Here is a 19,486-nt window from a genome sequence, read left to right as displayed (position 1 = left end):
TAGACAAGTTCGCTGTTAGGCAGTCGGATAGGTCATGCGGGAATACATTCCATAACAACGGGCCAAGCGCGGTACCCTGAGGACAGCCGCGACTCACGAATCGGCTCGAACTAACATGACGGCCGATCTTTACTTGATATTTCCGTTCATTTAAGTAGCTGTTTATAAGTTGAATAGCGCTTTCAATAGGAGAAGGGGAGGTGGAAGGGGAGGGGAGAGGGGAAAGTCACTTTCTGGGGAGAAGCCAGGACCTAAAATACGTCTGCGCACGCAGGCTACGGGTGTTTACGATTTAAAAAAACTTTCCGGAAAATCCAGTTCGAACGGTAGATGAAACACGACTATTTGGGTCGTTCCACTGGAAAATTTCCTGGAGCAACGGAAAAGATCGGAAAAGGTAATCCTCTTTTTTCCGGACGGAATGTTCCAAATGGAAATTCGTGTTCTATTTCTTTAAAGCTATCTTTGATACCAGTTTTAGGCCTTCGTGGCCGTTTTTTGGTAAATGGAACTGATTTGTACAAATTCGTAAACGCGATTCTGAGACAAAATTTACCATTTCTGAGTTTTGCGTACCATTTACCCGAACAGTGAACCGATTGGTTTACCCATGTAAATGTTAAACAAACGTATACAGTCCGTCAAACCCCCCGTGAGCGACCACCCAAAATGCGAAGACTTAGGGTGGCCGGGTATTTTGCAGTTATAATTACTTAATTTCAGAATTCGAAATAACTGAAACTGTTATGCTCTTTTGATATTCAGGAAAACTACACAAACCCAACATACCTATGCGGCCCATAGTTTCTTTCTGTGGATCCCCAACCTACCAACTGTCTAAATACTTAACTAACGTACTGAAACCGCTGACTGACGAATCTATACACAATTTAAGTCTACTGAGAACTTTATTGACGCCCTTAAGACCATCCGGACGACTAGTGTCCTTTGACGTGAAATCGCTGTTCACCAGTATTCCACTTCAACTGGCTCTAGACTGTACTGAGAACGCTATTTAGAACTCTACTGTCGAACTACCACTACCTACAGACGACATTATGGACCTACTCAACCTCTGTTTGACTTCGACGTACTTTCAGTACAACGGCAAACACTACAAACAGTTACACGATACAGCTATGGGCTCTCCAGTTTCTGTTGTTGTAGCAGAAATTGTCATGCAAAATATCGAGGAACAAGCCCTAGCTACCTACACGCGAACTGTACCTCTTTGGTTACGTTACGTTGACGACACATTCACCGCCGTACACAAACACGGAATCGACGATTTTCACGAACACCTTAACAGACAGAACGCGGACATACAGTTCACCAAGGAGATCGAAGAAAATGGTAAGATACCTTTTCTAGACTGCTTGGTCACTCGCGACAACAACAAACTAAAAACGACTAACTCCTGAATAACTACATTCTCGCGGTGCACCCGTTTAAAACAAAAGGTTATCTCTGGGACTAAGTAAGAGACGGTATATTCCCTGGGCTGCCTGTGCCCGAAGAACATGAATTAGGGGTTCTGTTCTGGTGCTACCCGAAAAAACGAAAACATCTGTGAGTAAGGATCTCAGTGAAAATCCCTTCAGGTGGAGTATGCGCCCCCTGTCGAGTATTAGCTATTGAAAAGCCTGAAAAAAAAAAAAAAAAAAAAAAAAAAACACGATAAAACGTCAGCACCTGAAGTTTTTTTGTAGCTGTTCGTTCATCCCCTCGCACGCAATGTGACAAGTTTAGTGACGGCCAGTTACTAAGTTTACGACATATGACGTCATAAGTAGCAAGTGGTGAAGCCATTTTTAAGTGAAAATATATGTGTTTTCAACTTCTTTCAGGAAAAAAGGAAATTTTGTGGATAAAGTGATGCAAATTAATTAGTTATGTGTTATTTTACCTGATAAGCGCAAAAAATTATTAATTCTCACTGTGGCGAAAAAAAAGAATGGCTGTACTTGTTTATAGGTCAGCGTTAACTTGGCTTGCTACTCTGTCGTCACCCTCTCACGAAAAAAATGGCTGGCTACGCCCCCGGGCATCCAAATTTGTATTGCTAAGTGTCTTTAGTCTTAGTAAGACGATTTGATTTGACCGAAAGTTTATGCAAAACAACTGCCCAAGAATAAAGCCTGAAAAGCGTCGACTTTGCTAGACCACGTACTGCAAAACTGAAGAAAAAAGAAAAAAAAAAACTCAAAAAATTTATCGGCTCCTGTTTAAGTGTAGTTCTCACAAAGTGCATACTCAGCGCATTTTCATACGAACGTAGCGCTTCTATTTCATTGGGTTCAGAACCTTGCTTCTCATTTAATAATGAATTAAAACATGCAGCGGGAACTTGAAAAGTATTATGGTAATTTTCGAAATAAGCTTTGTAGGTCGTTATGTCCCATCTTTCGTCTTCTTCATGATCACTTGCATATGACTACATAATTACAGGTGTTCAATCTTTCTCCTTATAACTTTCGTCTTAGTCTGTTCACGTGCAACAGCACATGATTGCATAATCACATAAGTTATCAATGAGTCATTGTGTTAAATCTCTCTCCTTCATGCCAAGAAATTTTTGACTTATTTATGTTTATTTGAATGCATAATTTATGACGAGACAAAAGGCAAATTCCCTTGAGACCTTAACTGATAAACTTGAATAGGTCCGATGCTTAATCAGCTGCTGTTCTTAACGAGGTATAACACAATGGAGCTTTTCTTATATAACTGAATAAATTTTTATATAAAAAATTGTATAGCGTCTAAATGAAGTGACCTAGCAGTTTACGGTTAAAGGCTGTTGTTCACTGCATTTTCCCGAGTTTAACGAAGTTTCATACGTGCACCTGAATCCTAGCGGCTTAACTAAGTAAATGGACCATTAAGAACATCGTTAAAATGTATCAAACATGTAACAGACGACGCATTCCTCCTGTCCAGACGAGAAAGGAAAGTTAAAAAAAGCCAAGAAGCTTAAGATGAACTTAAGCACGACTTTTCAAACCAATGAAATTGCTTCAGGCTGTGAGCTTTCTACGTTCTTGGGAGGAACTCTAAATGAAAGAACCGGAGAGGCATATACAGTACTCGTGTACCTAATAATTCTGGACATAATCTCTTTGCCCGTAACAAGCATGTTAAATGCACTGGTCATATTCACCGTGAAAACCAAACCACGCCTGAAAACCACGAGCAACGTTGCACTCGCTTGTTTAGCGACAACCGATTGTGTGATGGGAGTGATTGGACAACCGTTTTTCGCCGTACAACTGGCAGTACTGCTACAGAGAGAAGGATCAAGCTCGTACTGCTCGCTTTTTGCAACGTCGGTAAACGTTGTAAGAACGCTAGCCGTAGCTTCAATTTTTCACTTAACACTTATGAACATAGACAGATACATTGCTATAAAGCACCCGCTGAAATACAAGACTCTGGTCACCACAGGTCGTTTACTCCGTGGGTCCGCTTTCGTGTGGGTTGTTTCAATCCTCTTAACAGTACCTCTGAGTTTCATAGACAACGATATTTACTTGGTGGTTAGCACTATATCGGGCTGCTTATGTATGGCGATCATCACTTTCTGTCAAATCGTAATTCTCCAGGAGACTCGAACTCTGAAAAAGCGAATCGCAGCCCACCAAGTTTCACCGGAAGACAGGAAAAAGTTGTTAAAGGACAAAAGGGCTTTTCAGCTAACAACGATTATACTTTTTGTCTTAGTATTGACCTATTTACCAATGTTTGTTGTTCGAATACTCATAAAAAATTCTATCATATACTCGTGGAATGCATCACATATTTCTTTAATGTCAGCAATTTTTGCATCCATTCTTAACTCGCTCATCAACCCAATTATTTACTGCACTAAAATAAGAAAGTTTCGCGTAGCTTTCATTGAAGTACTCTTTAGAAAAACAACTATACAAGCTGAGAACACTGAAAAACGAATGTTTGGATCATTGAATAAAGTAGAACCGCTCAAAACAGAAGAAACAACCACTACAACAGCAAACGACTGCGAACGGATCGGACACAGCCAGTGACGCAGCAACGGCTATGGAAGCAAAAACAACAGCAACAACGCTATTAGCAAGTCGAAAACAGTGATGTGATGAAATGACATGCCACTAGTAAATTAAATGAGCAAGTTTTTCAATGTATACTAAACAATCTTTTGGTTCAATGAATATGTTGTTTAACAGGAACATTAGGTACGTAATTTCTGTCTACTTGTGAGGGTGGGAGTACAATTATGATTTCCCACATGTCAGGGGCGCATCTAGGAATTTTCCAGAGGTACGATCCAATCTACCCCACTTCCCAGATCGTTTCCACGAGTAAAAAACTAGCCTGCGAAAACATCCGTCAGCTGATCCGTTTCTCCTCGCTCTTCGCCGCTGGGGCTGTTTCTAGCGAAGGAAACGCGAAACGTCCCCAGCGGCGAAGAGCGAGGAGAAACGGATGTTTTCGCAGGCTAGAAAAAAACATGCAGTTTACGTTTTTATCAATGTGGTAAGATCGGCTCTAAGTAAGGGTTATCGGCCTGAAGCGAGGGGTTATGTGATTTATTCCCCTCGTGCGTTGCCCGAGGGCGCAGCCCGAGGGTAACGCACGAGGGGAATAAATCACATAACCACGAGCTGAAGGCCGATAAACGGCTTATTTTTACATTGGCGAGGATTCCTCAAGGGATGCAAAAATACATTGACGAAAAATGTCTCTATTGTTCATCTTCCCTTTGTTTTTTAACACTCCATGCTGGCACTGGTGGCTTTTTTCACAGCTTTCTCGGCTTTTTAATTATGTTAGTTTTTCGAAGTTGCATTTCAAATTAGTTGTTCGCAGTGAATGCTAGAAACAGCCTAAAGAGGCTAACAGTGTCGAGCGATTCAGAGCCAGAAGTAGAGCTGTTTATTATTCAAACTAAAGAAGTTTCAGTGGCGGTATAGCAAGAGCTTTCGGAAAACAACTGGAATCTTCATTTGCAGGTGCAGAAAACGAGCAAGAAGTTGACAATTTCAATTTTCGCCCCGAGGATCTTTCGACCGACCTGCATGTTTACAGATGAAGATTCCAGGCGAGGGATCACTACTGTATCTGACAAAGAAATTCAGTCGAGGAATGAAGCAAGGATACTACAAAACACAAAGAGGTCAACTACACGTCTTCATGGAGTACACGAGTTTGGGATGACTGATTAAAGAACGGAACACCTTACCGTTTCCGCGACACTTTCGCGGAACCGTAGAATTTTAAAGACGCTGTTCAATTTCGAACTGTCGTTCTGGCTGTGGAAATCGATGAACCAACAACTAAGAAAATCCGTGAATGTGGCGCAAAAGAAGCGCAGCTCAGTTTAATTTTAGTAATTATAGCGTAGTGTTTAATAATATTTCCAATAAACATTTGTGATTTTTTTCTTTATGAAAAGCTAATTGAAATGCGAGGGAATTATGTATTAATATGCAAGGGGAATAAGTCACTTATCTCCCTTGCGTATTAATACATAATCCCCTCGCATTTTAATTTGCTGTTCATTAGCCCCGCTCTTCCCTTTAAACAATCAAAGCCGCACCCAGCTTTTCAGACAGTTGATTCGGGGGTTATGTAATATATTCCCCACGAAAAGAACAAAGGAATCCGAACTTATGTAAAAATAACTATGGAAAGCGTAACAGACAAAGTTAAGGAACTTCTAACGCCGGAAAAAACTAAACCAAAATTGTCACCAAAAAATAATAATAATAATAATAATAATAATAATAATAATAATAATAATAATGTGACAAACACCAGTCATATGGAACAAACAGAAAACAAATAAATAAAAAGCCTACGAGATAAACAGCAGCAACATCAAGGAATAAACAACATCGGCCATGAAGCAACAAACAATTTAAAGAACTTAAAATGCCGGAGAGAGTAAAGCAAAGTTTTCACTATACCAAAGTGTGATAGTAAAGAAACTAGATGCCAGTAAAAGCAAAGCGAAAAACTAAAGCTATTGTACCAAGGATTAAACTCTGTGGTATAAAAAGTAATAAAAATGCAATGAATAACATCGACCATGAGGGAGCAAACGAATAAAAGAACTTCTCATGCCGGGAAAACAAATATATTAAAATGCCATATCTCGGTGAGCATTCGGAAGTCAGCCAAGCGTGGTCATTGCACGCGTGCTGAACAAGAATGCTGTATAATGACAGACTAGAAACAATAGACAACTCCCAAAGCACAAACTCAGCCAAAACGCTAAAAATCTTCAATGTTTACTCAAGTTTGGGCTTATAGAAGATAATGTCACAGTTTTTCAATGACCATGAAATTCAGAGTCCGGGTAGTTACTTAATCAATTGTGGCCCTGAAAAAATTTGAAGGAAAAAAAACTACGAATTTTTAAGAAAATGCTTTTTTCGTGAGAAGGACTCTTCAACGCTGACAAACGTCAACAAATAGCGAAAACTATAATTTCTATATGTTTGCTTTGCTCGAAATCGCGCGCATTTACAAGGCCCTAAAGCGTTTTCCTGACTTGCAAGGACCCATCTGTTATAACGATCCCCAAAATAAAGGGATCAGTCTCATAGTTTATTAGATATAATCGTGTAATGTTTGCTTATCATTTTCGCATAAATTATGACCTAAATTTGGAAACCGCTGAATTCCTCGAATTGGGTATTTGCGATTTTGGTGAAACTCTGTTCAGCGGAAGGCACTAATGCGCACTATGTGTAGCCGAGAGATTTTCACGAAAAAATGCCGGCAACAGCAAATTTTCGACTCAGACCTCAAAGGGGCGTGGCATTATAACCACGTGACATTTACTCCGATCGCCAAAAATTTAATGTTATATTGTAGATTGATCTATATGTTATCCATTCTATGTGTTAGACTTACGATAAAAGTAAAGGTGGGGATACCAGAGAGCTTCGAAGTAGGATGGTACCCCCCCAAAAAACTGGGTCGAGTCACCTTTTGCGAAGTTTTAAAATGTCATAACCTAAGAGCATGATAAAGAGATAACGTGTTGAACGTTAGAAGAACCTTTGCTAGTTTTAGTATAAATATGCTTTAAATGGACGTTTACGGTCATTTTCGCTGTTTTTTTTTTAGCTAAGAGATAACTTCCATACAACTTCTTTAGCGGAATGTTCAAGAACCTAGGAACCCTGTACTGTGACCTCAAGAATCATGGACAAACCGGCGAACGAGATTTGCCTGAAGGTGTACATGTGAAGGACCTGACTGGGAAAACACAAAAGTATTGACAAAAAGCTAGTGACAATACAGTTTATTTATAAGAATTTTCATACACGATTCTTAGTTTCTTTTCCTTTACAAGACAGTAGTCATTTTGAGTTAAGAGAACACATCAAAGTTACCAAAAAAAACAAGAATATTGTTTAACTTTCAAATACCTGATGATCCTAACACTCACTTAGAGGTTGATCGACATGGCAAGAACGCTTTTAGTGCGTAAATGCTTAGTATTCTCAATTTTCGAAACCCCGCACCCCCACAACACACTGTTGACCCCTCAAATTTTGCATAAGCTATTGTTTTCAAATCCTCCTGGTATAACTACATATTCCAGAGAGTATTTGAAAACAATAGCCTGAGAAAACAGCCCAGATTTGGCGACGCTACCACTGTTTTCCCCGCCAAATGACGTCTGAGAAACGAGCGCAGAAATTCCACACTGATGATGCGTCACTACCCACAAGATCTGGGTAGTGCTTCTGATTGGTCGTACCGCGTGGGAAATTTGATTCAACCAATCAGAAGCACTGCCCAGATCTCAGTAGTGACGCGTCATCAGTATGGAATTTCTGAGCTCGTTTCTCAGACGTCATTTGGCGGGGAAAACAGCCGTAATGAAAACAAAACTTACGTAAATTCTGGGGGAGCGCATTACGGCAGATTTGAACATAGTCAATCGAGGCACCTAAAAGTGTGAAGTCTGGCATAGTTTAATCAAAAGCCCGCATATAACGGGCGTTATTCAGTAGAGCGAGAAGAGAGATCATTAATAATACGCTTTCCTTATAACTACCTAGTTAATTCTTACCAAGATCTAACTGAGACACGACTTTGTCATTTCAATTCTCTGCCAGCGTTGAGGGGGCTATGTCACAGCGGTTACCGGTCGCTTCGATACAAGTTAATTCCTTCGAGGTGTAAATAGTTTCACATTCTTGGCTTAAAGAACGAAGAATATTCACCCAAAATGTTTTTCTTGTTCAATTGCAAACTTTACAATTTTTGTGCAATTTCACTGCTCGAGTTCGTATCGAAACGACTTTGCATCGCAGCGACCGGTTTTCGTCACGGCTGTCCAGTTCATTTTGTTAATATTGCCAATTAGAGATCTTTATCCGCTATAGAACTTAACATTAGTGAACAAATAACTTGTAAATAACACAGCCTCTTGTCAGGCAAATATGCCTCCCAAGTATCTTATCAAACGTTACAAACAGCAAAACTGTTAGGCTAACAAGTTTCTTCAAATACACAATTGCAATCCGTTTCAGTCTTCTTCAAGTTTGTCCATCTGTGCCTTCTTTTGTCTTTTCCTTGTTATTTATACTTTCTTCTAATGTTCTCAGCGGGTTATTTTTCTATTTTTCTTAATTTAGTGGCATTTCCTACGGTTAAAGTTTTGATAAATTGTGTGACACAGCTCCTTTTTAAAATACGACTTTTATTACATTAAGAATTTTACTTTCAATCAGATAGACCTATAACAACGTGCATTGCAAAATTAGGTGACCTTGTCACTTCTAAACTCGGAGAATTATAAGGAATACTACTGATATGTTCTCACTGACGCGACAACGAATTTCTTTAGAGCGCTGACCCAACGGACCATCTCAGGAGGGAAAAATTTAGTGGCAGTTCCTACTGTTAAAGTTTTGATAAATTGTGTGACACAGCTCCTTTTTAAAATACGACTTTTATTATCTTAAGAATTTTACTTTCAATCAGATAGACCTATAACAACGTGCATTGCAAAATTTGGTGACCTTGTCACTTCTAAACTCGGAGAGTTATAAGGAATACTACTGATATGTTCTCACTGACGCGACAACGAATTTCTTTAGAGCGCTGATCCAACGGACCATCTCAGGAGGGAAAAATATCAAGATCGTCCAAACACCCTCATGGAAATCTTCTGCTCGTCCCAAATGAGAGTTTTTCAGTAAGTACTTGTAATAATTTTTAAACCGCGCAGGCAGACGGATATCATGTTGTGAGTTGTGTTTTCCTATAGATCTTTAAATATTTTGTTGTGTGATTGTTGAAAGTATCACGGTTATGATCCAGTGTACAAATTAACATGCAAATTACTAAACCAATTCCGCAGTCCATGGTAAAGAATACTACATAACTGCATTAACTGGGCTACCAGAAGTTCTTACCTTTCTCGAACTTCTGTCATTTTTTTTCAAAAGCCGCGATTCATTTCAATATCAAACCTGGATATCACAACAGACGCCTTCGCAGAAGATCTCTTTCTTTTAAGAAAAACTCTACCAAAAGAATTGCTGTCCAATCACATTCATTTAACCTCTTCTAACTGAAACATTTCACGATAAAGAAAAATGCTCTGTAAGGGTCCATGTGATCTCGTAGATTTCATTGACTTTATAACGTAATGAGTTTGTCAGCTGGACTCGGCGAGGTCGCAGATTTCAAAGGTGGTACCAACTCGCTGGAACACTCTTCTGAGGACGGAACGTAACTCCAGCTTGCATTCCACCAACAACATGTTGCAAAGCAGCGGGTAATATCGTGAAATGTGTCTCTTGAACTGTTAAAACAACATAGAACAGTCGTTAGAAGTGCAGCCAGGATTACCTTGTCCCTGTACGGCACTTTCAAGGCCTTCTCAGTCAAAACGAATTGGCCGCGTGGAATAATGAGGCTTAAGGACTAGGAAACATCTAGGAGAGGTGCTGCCTACAAGCGTCCGTGTTTGTTCTAGCACGGCGCGTGTAGTGTCTTGGGAAGGATGTAATGCACCTTCCCATGACGCCCTGCACTCTCTGTTTTCCGTGCTTGCGGTGGCGCCTAAGAACGAGGTAAAGGAAGGTCTCTGTTTAAACGGTGGGCATGAAATGTAGCGTTCAGTGTGGCTGAGACAAACCTTGATTGAACGCATGACAAGTAAAGGTGTCAACTGCTCATTGCAGGAGCATAACAACAACAACAACAACAAGAATTTGCAAGGTTAAAACAAAAATACAGTTGAACCTCCTTTAAGCGTCCGACTTTTAAGCGGCCAGTAATCAAAGTCCCGAAATAAAAGAGTGGGAACTTAAACTCCTATTGGACGGCCACGTCTACTGGGCGGCTGCGGCCACCTATTGGTCCTCCCAAAGAGAGTTCTCCCACTGTTGTGGCCTCTATTAAGCGGCCACAAAGCGCTTGATTCACTTAGTTTGGCTTTATTTTCAAGAAAAAAAAAATGAAGGAAAATACAGTCCGAGATAGAAGTGATGTGTCTTCTAACGATTATGCTAATTCATGACGAACCGCTATTAAGCAGTCAACCGCCATTAAGCGGACACTTGCCGGTACCCCGAGAGAGGCCCATTAATGGCGGTTCAACTGTAGGAGTAAGCCCAGACTGCGCGTTTCTGTATGACTGTAATCAGAAATTTTTCCAAACCATGCTTGACTAAGAATGTTGATTTTAAGTGAAAGGGAACGTACTGGCGGATACTCTGTGGAAACAATTCAGAACGCCTTATATGACACTGGAATTTGGCAATGCAGGGAGACTCGTGTCGGGCATTTTTACCTCTACGTGCCGGAGTGGATTCAGACTGAACAAGGACGAAAAAAAAAAGGAAAAAAGGCAAAAAAAAAAGAACATAATGAACAAACAAACAACATTGAAGTTTAAAAGTACAGCTTAAATAACAAGCAAATTTATCATTAGACAATATTTTCCGAGATTGTATCTTCAAATAACAAAGAAAACAGTTATCTGAGTTTTAAGACAAACGTACCCGTTCGCTATCAAGTTTTAGCAGTCTGTTCAAGAGCAGCAATAGAAGAGACGTCCAAGCATCTCGATGACTGGAGGATTCCAATGAAAGAAAATATCGCAACGCATCTGTGCATATTCTGAGGATAAAAAACACAAGAACAGCTGTTAAATAGAACTCTCTAAGAAGGTCGGCATGAATGGGAATTAAGTCTTCCTCATTATATATGAGTGGAGAAAGGTTTCTTCAAACACTTCTCCTACGCACTCAGATGATTAGAGAATAGAGGGACCCAAATTCAGCTTGTTACCTTAGAGATCGCTGTTCAATTTCGGGCCATGAATCTTTCCTTTCTTCGTCCGAATACATTCTAAACAAAATGCGCAGCATACAGGCCAAGCTGGACGTTTCCTGCTTTAATAAATTGGGTTTAGACTTCCCTTTAAAACCTGTAGAGAAAACAGTGAAAAGACAATTAATTCGGTACTACAGTAAACACCCGCTAATAAGAGCCTACATGATTTTAAGTCTGGCAAAATAGGTTCCTTTATTTTGGGGTACTTAGTGGCGATTAGGCTAAGTAGGTTCTTAATTTTCATGAAGGAGATAATACAATGTCGATAACCAGAAAAATAAATAAACTTTTTCCTTATTCACAATATTATTAAAATAACCCTAACAAAACTGATTGCAGAATTTATATACGGTTAAGTACAGTATGTTCTTGTTATACTTAAATTTACAACTTAAAGTTTTACCCCTTGGTTAAATTTTTATCATAATAACCCACATATAAGACCCTGCTTGATCTTGCCTGGCTAAACAGGTTCTTGTATTTTTGGGTATTAAAGCAGCAAATTTCTGCCAGGAGGTTCTTAATCCATAGGTTCTTTTAGCGGGTGTTAACTATACCGCCGCCTAAAAATGTTGAAACTCGTTTCCACGGTATTATTTGCCGCACTCTCGTTTGGCTTGATTTCTCTAACAATTTATATGACTTGCTCCGGGCGTTCAGCTTCTGCCGAGCAAGGGAAAAACAGGGAAACTGCAGAGAGCTATTTTGAGAAAACCAAGGCTTCAGAACTAAACTCATTTGTATAAACATGTTTGCATAGCTTCCTTAAGGAGCCGACGACAGCTCCTGCTAAAGGAATGCTAACAATATCTTTTGAAAATGTTAAGGCCGCCTGTAAAAACAAAGCTAAACAAAATAAATCTCCATGATTAACTCACCAGCTTTCATAAGGAATGTCCTCTGTTCATTGTTGGAGTTAAAGGACTTCGCGAATTGATGAGACTCTTCCAAGCAGTCGACAAACAGAAGCAACTGGGGCGAGCTAAGGAATGGGAACATTCCTGCTTCCGCAGCAGTCTCGCTCACTGAACTGTCTAACCGTGCGCGGGACACTTCGCCAGACTGCAATCAAGGCGCTCATTAGTATACATGTAGGCAAGTGGCAGCTAGCTTGGACTACTGTTACTTGGGGCTTAATAGAAGGGAGGTTAAGCATCACGTTTAAGTCAAACGGCAAACGCGATTTGTACCACGTGACCAAGTTTTCCCTTTGCTTGTCGCCTACTATCCATCAGATTTCTACACATGAATTAGTAGTTTCAACCAATTTTTTATCCATAAGAATTTTGTGAGCTGTTTTTATCGGCTCATTTTCTTTTTTGAGAAATTCTCAACTTGAATATGACGTTTGCCGTTTGCCGTATACGAGAAGCTTAAACTCTCTAGAATGTTCCTTTTCTCAGGGCAGCAAAACTAGCTCGGAAAAATTCATGAGGGCTTAACTTGTCACTTGTAAATATCACATGGAGTAAACGCCTGAATACAGCCGCCCCCTGGTCTCTATCGCCGCCTTATATAATTTGTTGCGATTGAGAGACATAAGAAAGAATTAGTCAGAAATAAATATTCAGAGACGAGCGGGGGTTCGTGGGATAGTTTCAGACTATCTATGTTTTTAGCCCGGGATTTGCAGCATTCTACGTCATCTCAGTTGTTGTGTTCGCTTTCGTTTTGTTTTGCAAAGTTCCTTTTCCGATAGTTTATACTCTTACGCGTTCAAATCTGTATGTCTTTGTTACATCCTTACTTCAGTGTATTCTTTAGAAATATTAGACTCTTTTTGGAGTAGTCTGTGTAACAAAGTATTTACTGTTCTTTTGACCACTTTTCACTACGGCCAGTTTTTTCAGCGGTTTTTCATATCTGGCATGGCACACGTTATAGACTGGAAGATTTAATAGTATTTCGCTGGAAGCCTCCCACGCTTCGTAACACGTTCCTTCCCCAGGAACGTTCAAGGGAAAGGGACGCAAGACGAAGCCCTAAGAATGTCTGCATGGGAGGCTACCGAAGGTATTGCTTTGTTCTGTTAAAGGTAAACTTTATTCCCGCTAAAAGCACATTTCTGGTGAGAGGATTGTCAATTAAAACGAGGCAAAATAAGACAGCAGAGGTCAAGACTGAAAAACGTGTGCGAGAACGTGACCCGCCTTACCCTTGAAAAGGAACGGGAGGGGTGGACAAACTGGAAATACCGGGTTAGTTTCCATGATATGACAAACAGGAACCATAACAAACGTCACCAAATAAGGATTGCGCTCTCCTGTATTGAACGCAGTTAATGGTATGCTCTTTCACAATAAAGCGGAGACGTGTGACGTCACATTTCTATCGTAGCAAAATTTCAAGATCTCAATATTCTTTCTTGACAGAGATGGCCATTTGCATTGTCGAACGACGGAAGAAAAGTATGGGCTACCCCCGGGGGGCTACCGTTTTCTTCTAGAGTGCAATCGTGCACAGGAAAGTCACAATGTCAATTGTTTCGTTTTCTTTTCTGTCATGGTTTGTTCAGATCCAGACCATGGCTACATGACGTAACGATTTCTCCTACCTAGTGCAAATTATTCGAATAACAGTGGAAAGAATCTACAATGTCCTCCTCACCTTAGCAGAAGCGAGGTTTTCGGCATCTTCTCTACGACTTGTGGCAGGAAAGAACACTACATTGTCAATGGTTTGAATAAGCTCCAGTTGTACAACACAGCGAATCAGGAGAGAAGTAAATAACTCTTCTGCAGTGTTATCTGAAAATGGCGGTAAGTGACAGTAAAATTACAGTGGACAAATGTCATCGTGGATTCTGCAAGAGCCACTGCAATAGGCTACGTAGCTGGCGGTTTTGTTTCTCGAGCGCCCAAATGAGCAGTAAAGCCGTGAGGAGAATGGAGCGGAGACAACTCCGCTGATTTGCACCGTTCATTTGCCCTCTCGCCAAACAAACCGTCAGCTACTCAGGCTACCACTGTAAGCAAACAAGTCGGTTCTGTCCTTCCTATTTGCGTTAACCATTATGCACTTCAAAACCCTTTTATACATTAGAAAGAATAAAATAAACATATAATAAAATAAACAAATAAAACAAAATAAATAGATAAATGAATGATGGTTTTAATCTCGGGCTCGCCTTTTCCCTCAAGTTTCCATTTGATGCAAAAAATATCATGTTGTAAGTAAATAAATAAATAAATAAATAAATAAATAAATAAATCTGAAGGAGGATCCTAACATCCTTGTTATACCCGGCTAATGAAGTTAATGAAATCGTTTGGTACCAAAGCAAAAGAAGTACACTTTCCGCCACAAAAGAGAACGTTTTCTCCTTTCGGCTGGCATTTTGATAGAAAAACGGCTTTCATAATTCAAACAATGTCACCATTCCGCTTTTAAATCCCCATGAAAAGTCACGCCAAAAATAAGGCACGCAGTCAAAATAAACAAACAAGAAGACGGCATAATAAGGGGGGATACAACCTTTGTGGCAGGTAATAAGCGAGATCGGGCTGGAGCACAAATTACAGATTACATGTACATAGAAATTATAAATTTCAATTTAGAAAGGTTGAAATTTTGTATTTCATCCTTGTTACTCACAGTGATGAGGCGGGCTTTCTAAGGGCTCTGTTCTAACTGACGACAGTGTCGTGATCTGATTCGAGCGCTCTTTTTCTTGAACCTGCAGTGCATCTTCAGCGGTGTCAGCTTGCTTTTGTTCAGCATTGAATGTCTCTGTTCCCCAAACATCCCCATCTGTAGGAATAAATTGGTTCTTCATTAAATAACGCATCAATTATAGCTGGCATGTCTTCAAGCACGGACCATCATTTTTTCACCATTTTTTTAACATGTCGCTATCTTGCGCAAACCTTTTTTTTTCGGATATACCTTCCTGCAGAGATTTTTTTGGGGTATCCAGCAAATGTTTCAGAGGTTATTAACATACATCTCAATTCTTTTTTCCGTAAAGTATTCATACATCTTATATTTCAGGCATCACTTGCTCAGAGGATACCCTGGAAGCAGAGGCTACATTTTCGCGGTATAAGGTGGCGTGCGAAACGCCAGCTGATACCGCGACAACGTAGCCTCTGCTCGAATGGTACTCAGAGGATGGATGGCGCTACTCACAGAATAAATCACTGTCCAGTGGGTCTACAATCATTGTTAGACGACCCACATGACGGTTCTCTCGGAGATTACTTCCTCCAATGTCTATTGTGGGTTTATTAGTCCTGTAATAAAAGCCTCAACCTGTTGCTTGTCCGTGAAAACAGATTACTTTGTCGGGCGTCCGTTGCTTTGCAAAATTTTCAAGGTGACGACAGATTGGGTTATTACTTATTACTTAGTAAGGGTTATTACTTATTGGGATAGGTCACCACATGAGACAAAAAAAAAACAAACAAACATATCTGAACAAACCTTCCTGTAGACGAGGAACTATATCGTGTTCTGGTCTTACTTCCAAGTCCACCGACCGCTGTTAAAAATAAAAATTTCCAACCGATATCAGATTGAAGCGCATGACTGAGCGTGTATACAAAGACGAAAGTGTGTCAGTGACAACACGTTCGAGACATTACTTAGAACAAAAGACTCCAAAAAATTTCCGTGTTCCAGATGAGATTCGAGCTCACGACCCTCCGAGTTTTAGATCGGACGCTCTATCCACTGAGCGGGATGATCATATTGCATGAGATAGATGCAAACTTACCGTCTCAAAAGAATGTTGGCGGTCCGGAGTTCGTACAGGGCTGTCGGGAGTATGCGTGGGTGTAGACTCGGGGGTTGGTGTCCCTGTGGTTTGTGTCTCTGGTCTCCAAGTAAGCAGCTCATTTGGTACAGTAGAGGTGAATATGTCCCGGATGCAACGACACGCCCTTTGCCACATTTCTGAAGAAAATTGAGAACCATTCGAGACTACCAGGTTCTCAAGACAGTTAGTGCCAGACCTCGCAAGCTGCTCATTATCTGGGAAGATACAAAAACGTATGTTCCGCGTGAGGGACTATTTACATGATACGAGACGAACGCGTACAATAACAACGAATGTACTTTTTAATACAACAATGAGTGCGAGTCAAAATTTCTTAAATGAATAAATTTATACACGTGATGGCCTGGAAATACGGTGGAAAATCGCAGACCAATAACACTACACGAACGACTTTCATTCCGGAACGAAACCCAGAAAGAAATTCGTACTGAATTCACATGTTAAAGCGTTCTCGCTAGCGCCAGATCAGATACGAATGCGCCACTCGCCCCAGACTAGACGGTTTGCGATTTTCAATTCAGAACGAAGTTCTCTTTCATTTTACATTATGCTAGATTGAAGTCTCATACCAGAACGAGAATTTCGTTGGGATTGAAAACCGGAATGAACACATTCCGGAATGACCTGTACGTGAACAAAATACCCTAACTACATTTAAAGTTACGTAAATGTGTGATAGAAGTATTATAGTGTAACTTAAAGATCAGTAAACTTGAGAATCTCTCTGTAGATGTTTAAAGAGAGTTTCGCTCTTAGGGTGTCTCTACTAAGATCTTATTTTCTTTACGCCACTGACGCACAGACCAAGAGACAGACAAGATCGCACACCCACAACACGTTTCAAATTGAATTTGAATAGGCTATTTGCAAGATGGCGTCATTTTACTACCACGACAAGAGTCCTTGGGGGTTTTGATTTCTTGTGCAAATAAGAACTTTTCTTATTTAAACCTCACTGGGATTTCCAAATTTAAATATGAAAGGAAAAACGAAAAGTATTCTGGCCGTTAGTAGTAAAATGACGCAATTGTGCAAATGGCCTATTACTTGAAATGACGAACTCTCAATGCACGTAAAGACAATTTTCCATTTTGCATCGACTCTAAATCACCGATTAAATACCTTTTGACACATTTTAAACACCAAAAGCCAAATTCTTTTAGTTCTCCGCCTCTAAACGTCTTTCCCGCACTTTGTGACGGCCGTTAGCTTTTTTTTTTTTTGTAGCGCTTGGCGCAGGCTGCAGGTTTTTTCCCGCGCTTGGAATCAGAGTGACGTAGTCCACCTCTTTAAATCAAGTACTGCGAATGTTTTCTCCCCCAGACAGTTTACAGCATTTGATAAGTTTTTCCACTTTAAATTCAACTGGAATACTTACCTTGTTGAACACACCACAGTAAGTGTAAAAACATGTCCTCTAACAGAACATCAGACAACACTTCAAAATATTGCGTGAAAACGTCGATTACCGCGTACAAAGCATGGTTACATGTGGTCGTCATCCACTCAGACTTCTATAGCAAAAAAAAAAAAACAGCAAAAATCCAGGGTGAACAGACTATAACCACTCATCACGCGGATATGAAAGACTTACACGACATATTCGTGTTGTTAAATCAGCATTAGATCCCATCGGCCTAAAACCCTTGGACACCCTTGAAGTTTACACAACGTTGTATTCTTTATTGCTTCTACACTGCACTTAGATGAAATTTCTAAGTTTCTTGACATTTCTACTGAGGAAATGTTTACGAAAGTGTTAGTCTCTTCAATCTTTAACGAAAAACAATTTAGAAGAGCGAGAGTAGAATCGAACCCAGAGCGTTGCGTTTGAAGTCCATCTATACCACTACGCCACTAAGGATTTGCTGGCGAGCATTGGTTTGATTTGAAGCTATAGAGCAACAATCCTAACCCTAACTAAAAGGAAGCTAACCGCTGGGAGTCAGTGCTTAACCCTAATCAGTATTGTTGCTTAACCCTAATCATTATAGTCAGTGCGTAACCCTAATCACCATAGTCAGGGCTTAACCGTAATCACTATAGTCACGCGATAAGGAATACTACCAACCCAAGAGGGTTTAGGCCGATGGGATCTAATGCTAACCCGCTTGATCCGTAGGCGACACGACCTTGGAGACATAGCATTTTTTTACACGCACCGCCAATTAGAAAGCAAGCAGATAATCCAGTGAACCAATCAAAACTCAAAGAAGAAAACTGTAGGGCGAACCGCGGAAAAATGCCGGTCACAGTTGGTTTTGGGCACATAATTCAGAGAAATAGGCTAAGCAAAGAGAAACGCAGAGAGTAAGGTAATCATTTTTTAAAAAATGTTCTTTATTTGCATATCAATGACTTTAGCACAAAAGTAGCAATTGTGGACACTATATATTTTTACATCTTCATGTAGAGGCAGGTACCTTCATTTCTCAGTTTAATATTTTAAGACCCTGAGTATTGGTCAGGCCCTGGAAATAGAACACGAGACTTTCCGCATTGCAGTGAAGCGCTCTACCGATTGAGCTAGTCTTCAGTGCTCGCGGTTAAGAAACTGGATATAGCAAAAAATATTTTAATCACTTACCTCTGACCAATCGACCTGTTGATCTGGTAGCTTCATGTTATCAAAAATCCTGAACACCACTCTGAATACATCTCTCCACCAATGTTGCTGAAATGTGTGCCCGTAACTTTTCATGATTTCAAACATCACTGTTAAACCTCTGCAAAGAACACAGTTTAACACAGGAAACTTAATAACCAAAATTAAAATTAGTTACTACAAATCAGCTGGTAAGGTAAACTGATCTGTTTTCTACCTGCAACAAGCGGTTCTTTGACTATCAAATACCGAAAGACTCGTTCAAAATGAAAAGTAATGCAAACATTCCCTGATAACAGTACAAACTTTAGCAACAAAGAAGGCGACGGCAACGAGAAAGAAAAAAAGCAACAATGTTGCGCTAAAAATCGTTGTTGCAAATCGCCTCGGGCAACATCACCTTAAAACACGACGTAAACAAGCGACGACGAAGTTTTCTTTCTCTTTCTAACTTGAGTGCGGTCCCCAACAACAACAACAACAATTTTATTGTACCAATAGTAAAAACGGAATCAGAATAAGACTATAACAAGCTAATAATTATTTATGGGACTGGCTGTCTGGAATAACCACGGGGCTAAAAAGACAAGACAGCCATTTTCTTTACAATGAAATAAAATTATCTGAAGTCGGTTCATGATAAGACGATTATATAAAGTAAGTGTCGCAATCACACAAGGCAGAACAAACACAGACACACAAACAAAAACACATAAAGCATATAATAAGCAGTAACGAAAAGCACAGAAGATTAC

General features: G+C 40.0%; 1 protein-coding gene across 1 annotated transcript in view; it reads right to left on the bottom strand.

The window, feature by feature from the left end:
* Positions 1 to 7,277: 7,277 nt before the first annotated feature.
* The window catches only part of LOC140953135 (brefeldin A-inhibited guanine nucleotide-exchange protein 1-like), a 50,413-nt gene continuing 38,204 nt past the window's right edge, over positions 7,278 to 19,486 (bottom strand). Inside the window, exons 30-39 of the mRNA XM_073402637.1 lie at positions 18,714 to 18,852; positions 17,505 to 17,640; positions 16,064 to 16,320; positions 15,772 to 15,829; positions 14,944 to 15,099; positions 13,957 to 14,096; positions 12,228 to 12,411; positions 11,305 to 11,443; positions 11,016 to 11,133; positions 7,278 to 9,811 (exon numbers count right to left, since the gene is read on the bottom strand). Coding sequence (XP_073258738.1) covers positions 9,665 to 9,811; positions 11,016 to 11,133; positions 11,305 to 11,443; positions 12,228 to 12,411; positions 13,957 to 14,096; positions 14,944 to 15,099; positions 15,772 to 15,829; positions 16,064 to 16,320; positions 17,505 to 17,640; positions 18,714 to 18,852 — 1,474 coding nt within the window. The 3' untranslated portion in view covers positions 7,278 to 9,664. The remainder of the gene's footprint in view (positions 9,812 to 11,015; positions 11,134 to 11,304; positions 11,444 to 12,227; positions 12,412 to 13,956; positions 14,097 to 14,943; positions 15,100 to 15,771; positions 15,830 to 16,063; positions 16,321 to 17,504; positions 17,641 to 18,713; positions 18,853 to 19,486) is intronic.

This window comes from Porites lutea, chromosome 11 (assembly GCF_958299795.1).
Source record: "Porites lutea chromosome 11, jaPorLute2.1, whole genome shotgun sequence".
Lineage (NCBI taxonomy): Eukaryota > Metazoa > Cnidaria > Anthozoa > Scleractinia > Poritidae > Porites > Porites lutea.
This window is presented reverse-complemented; position numbering and strand designations above follow the sequence as displayed.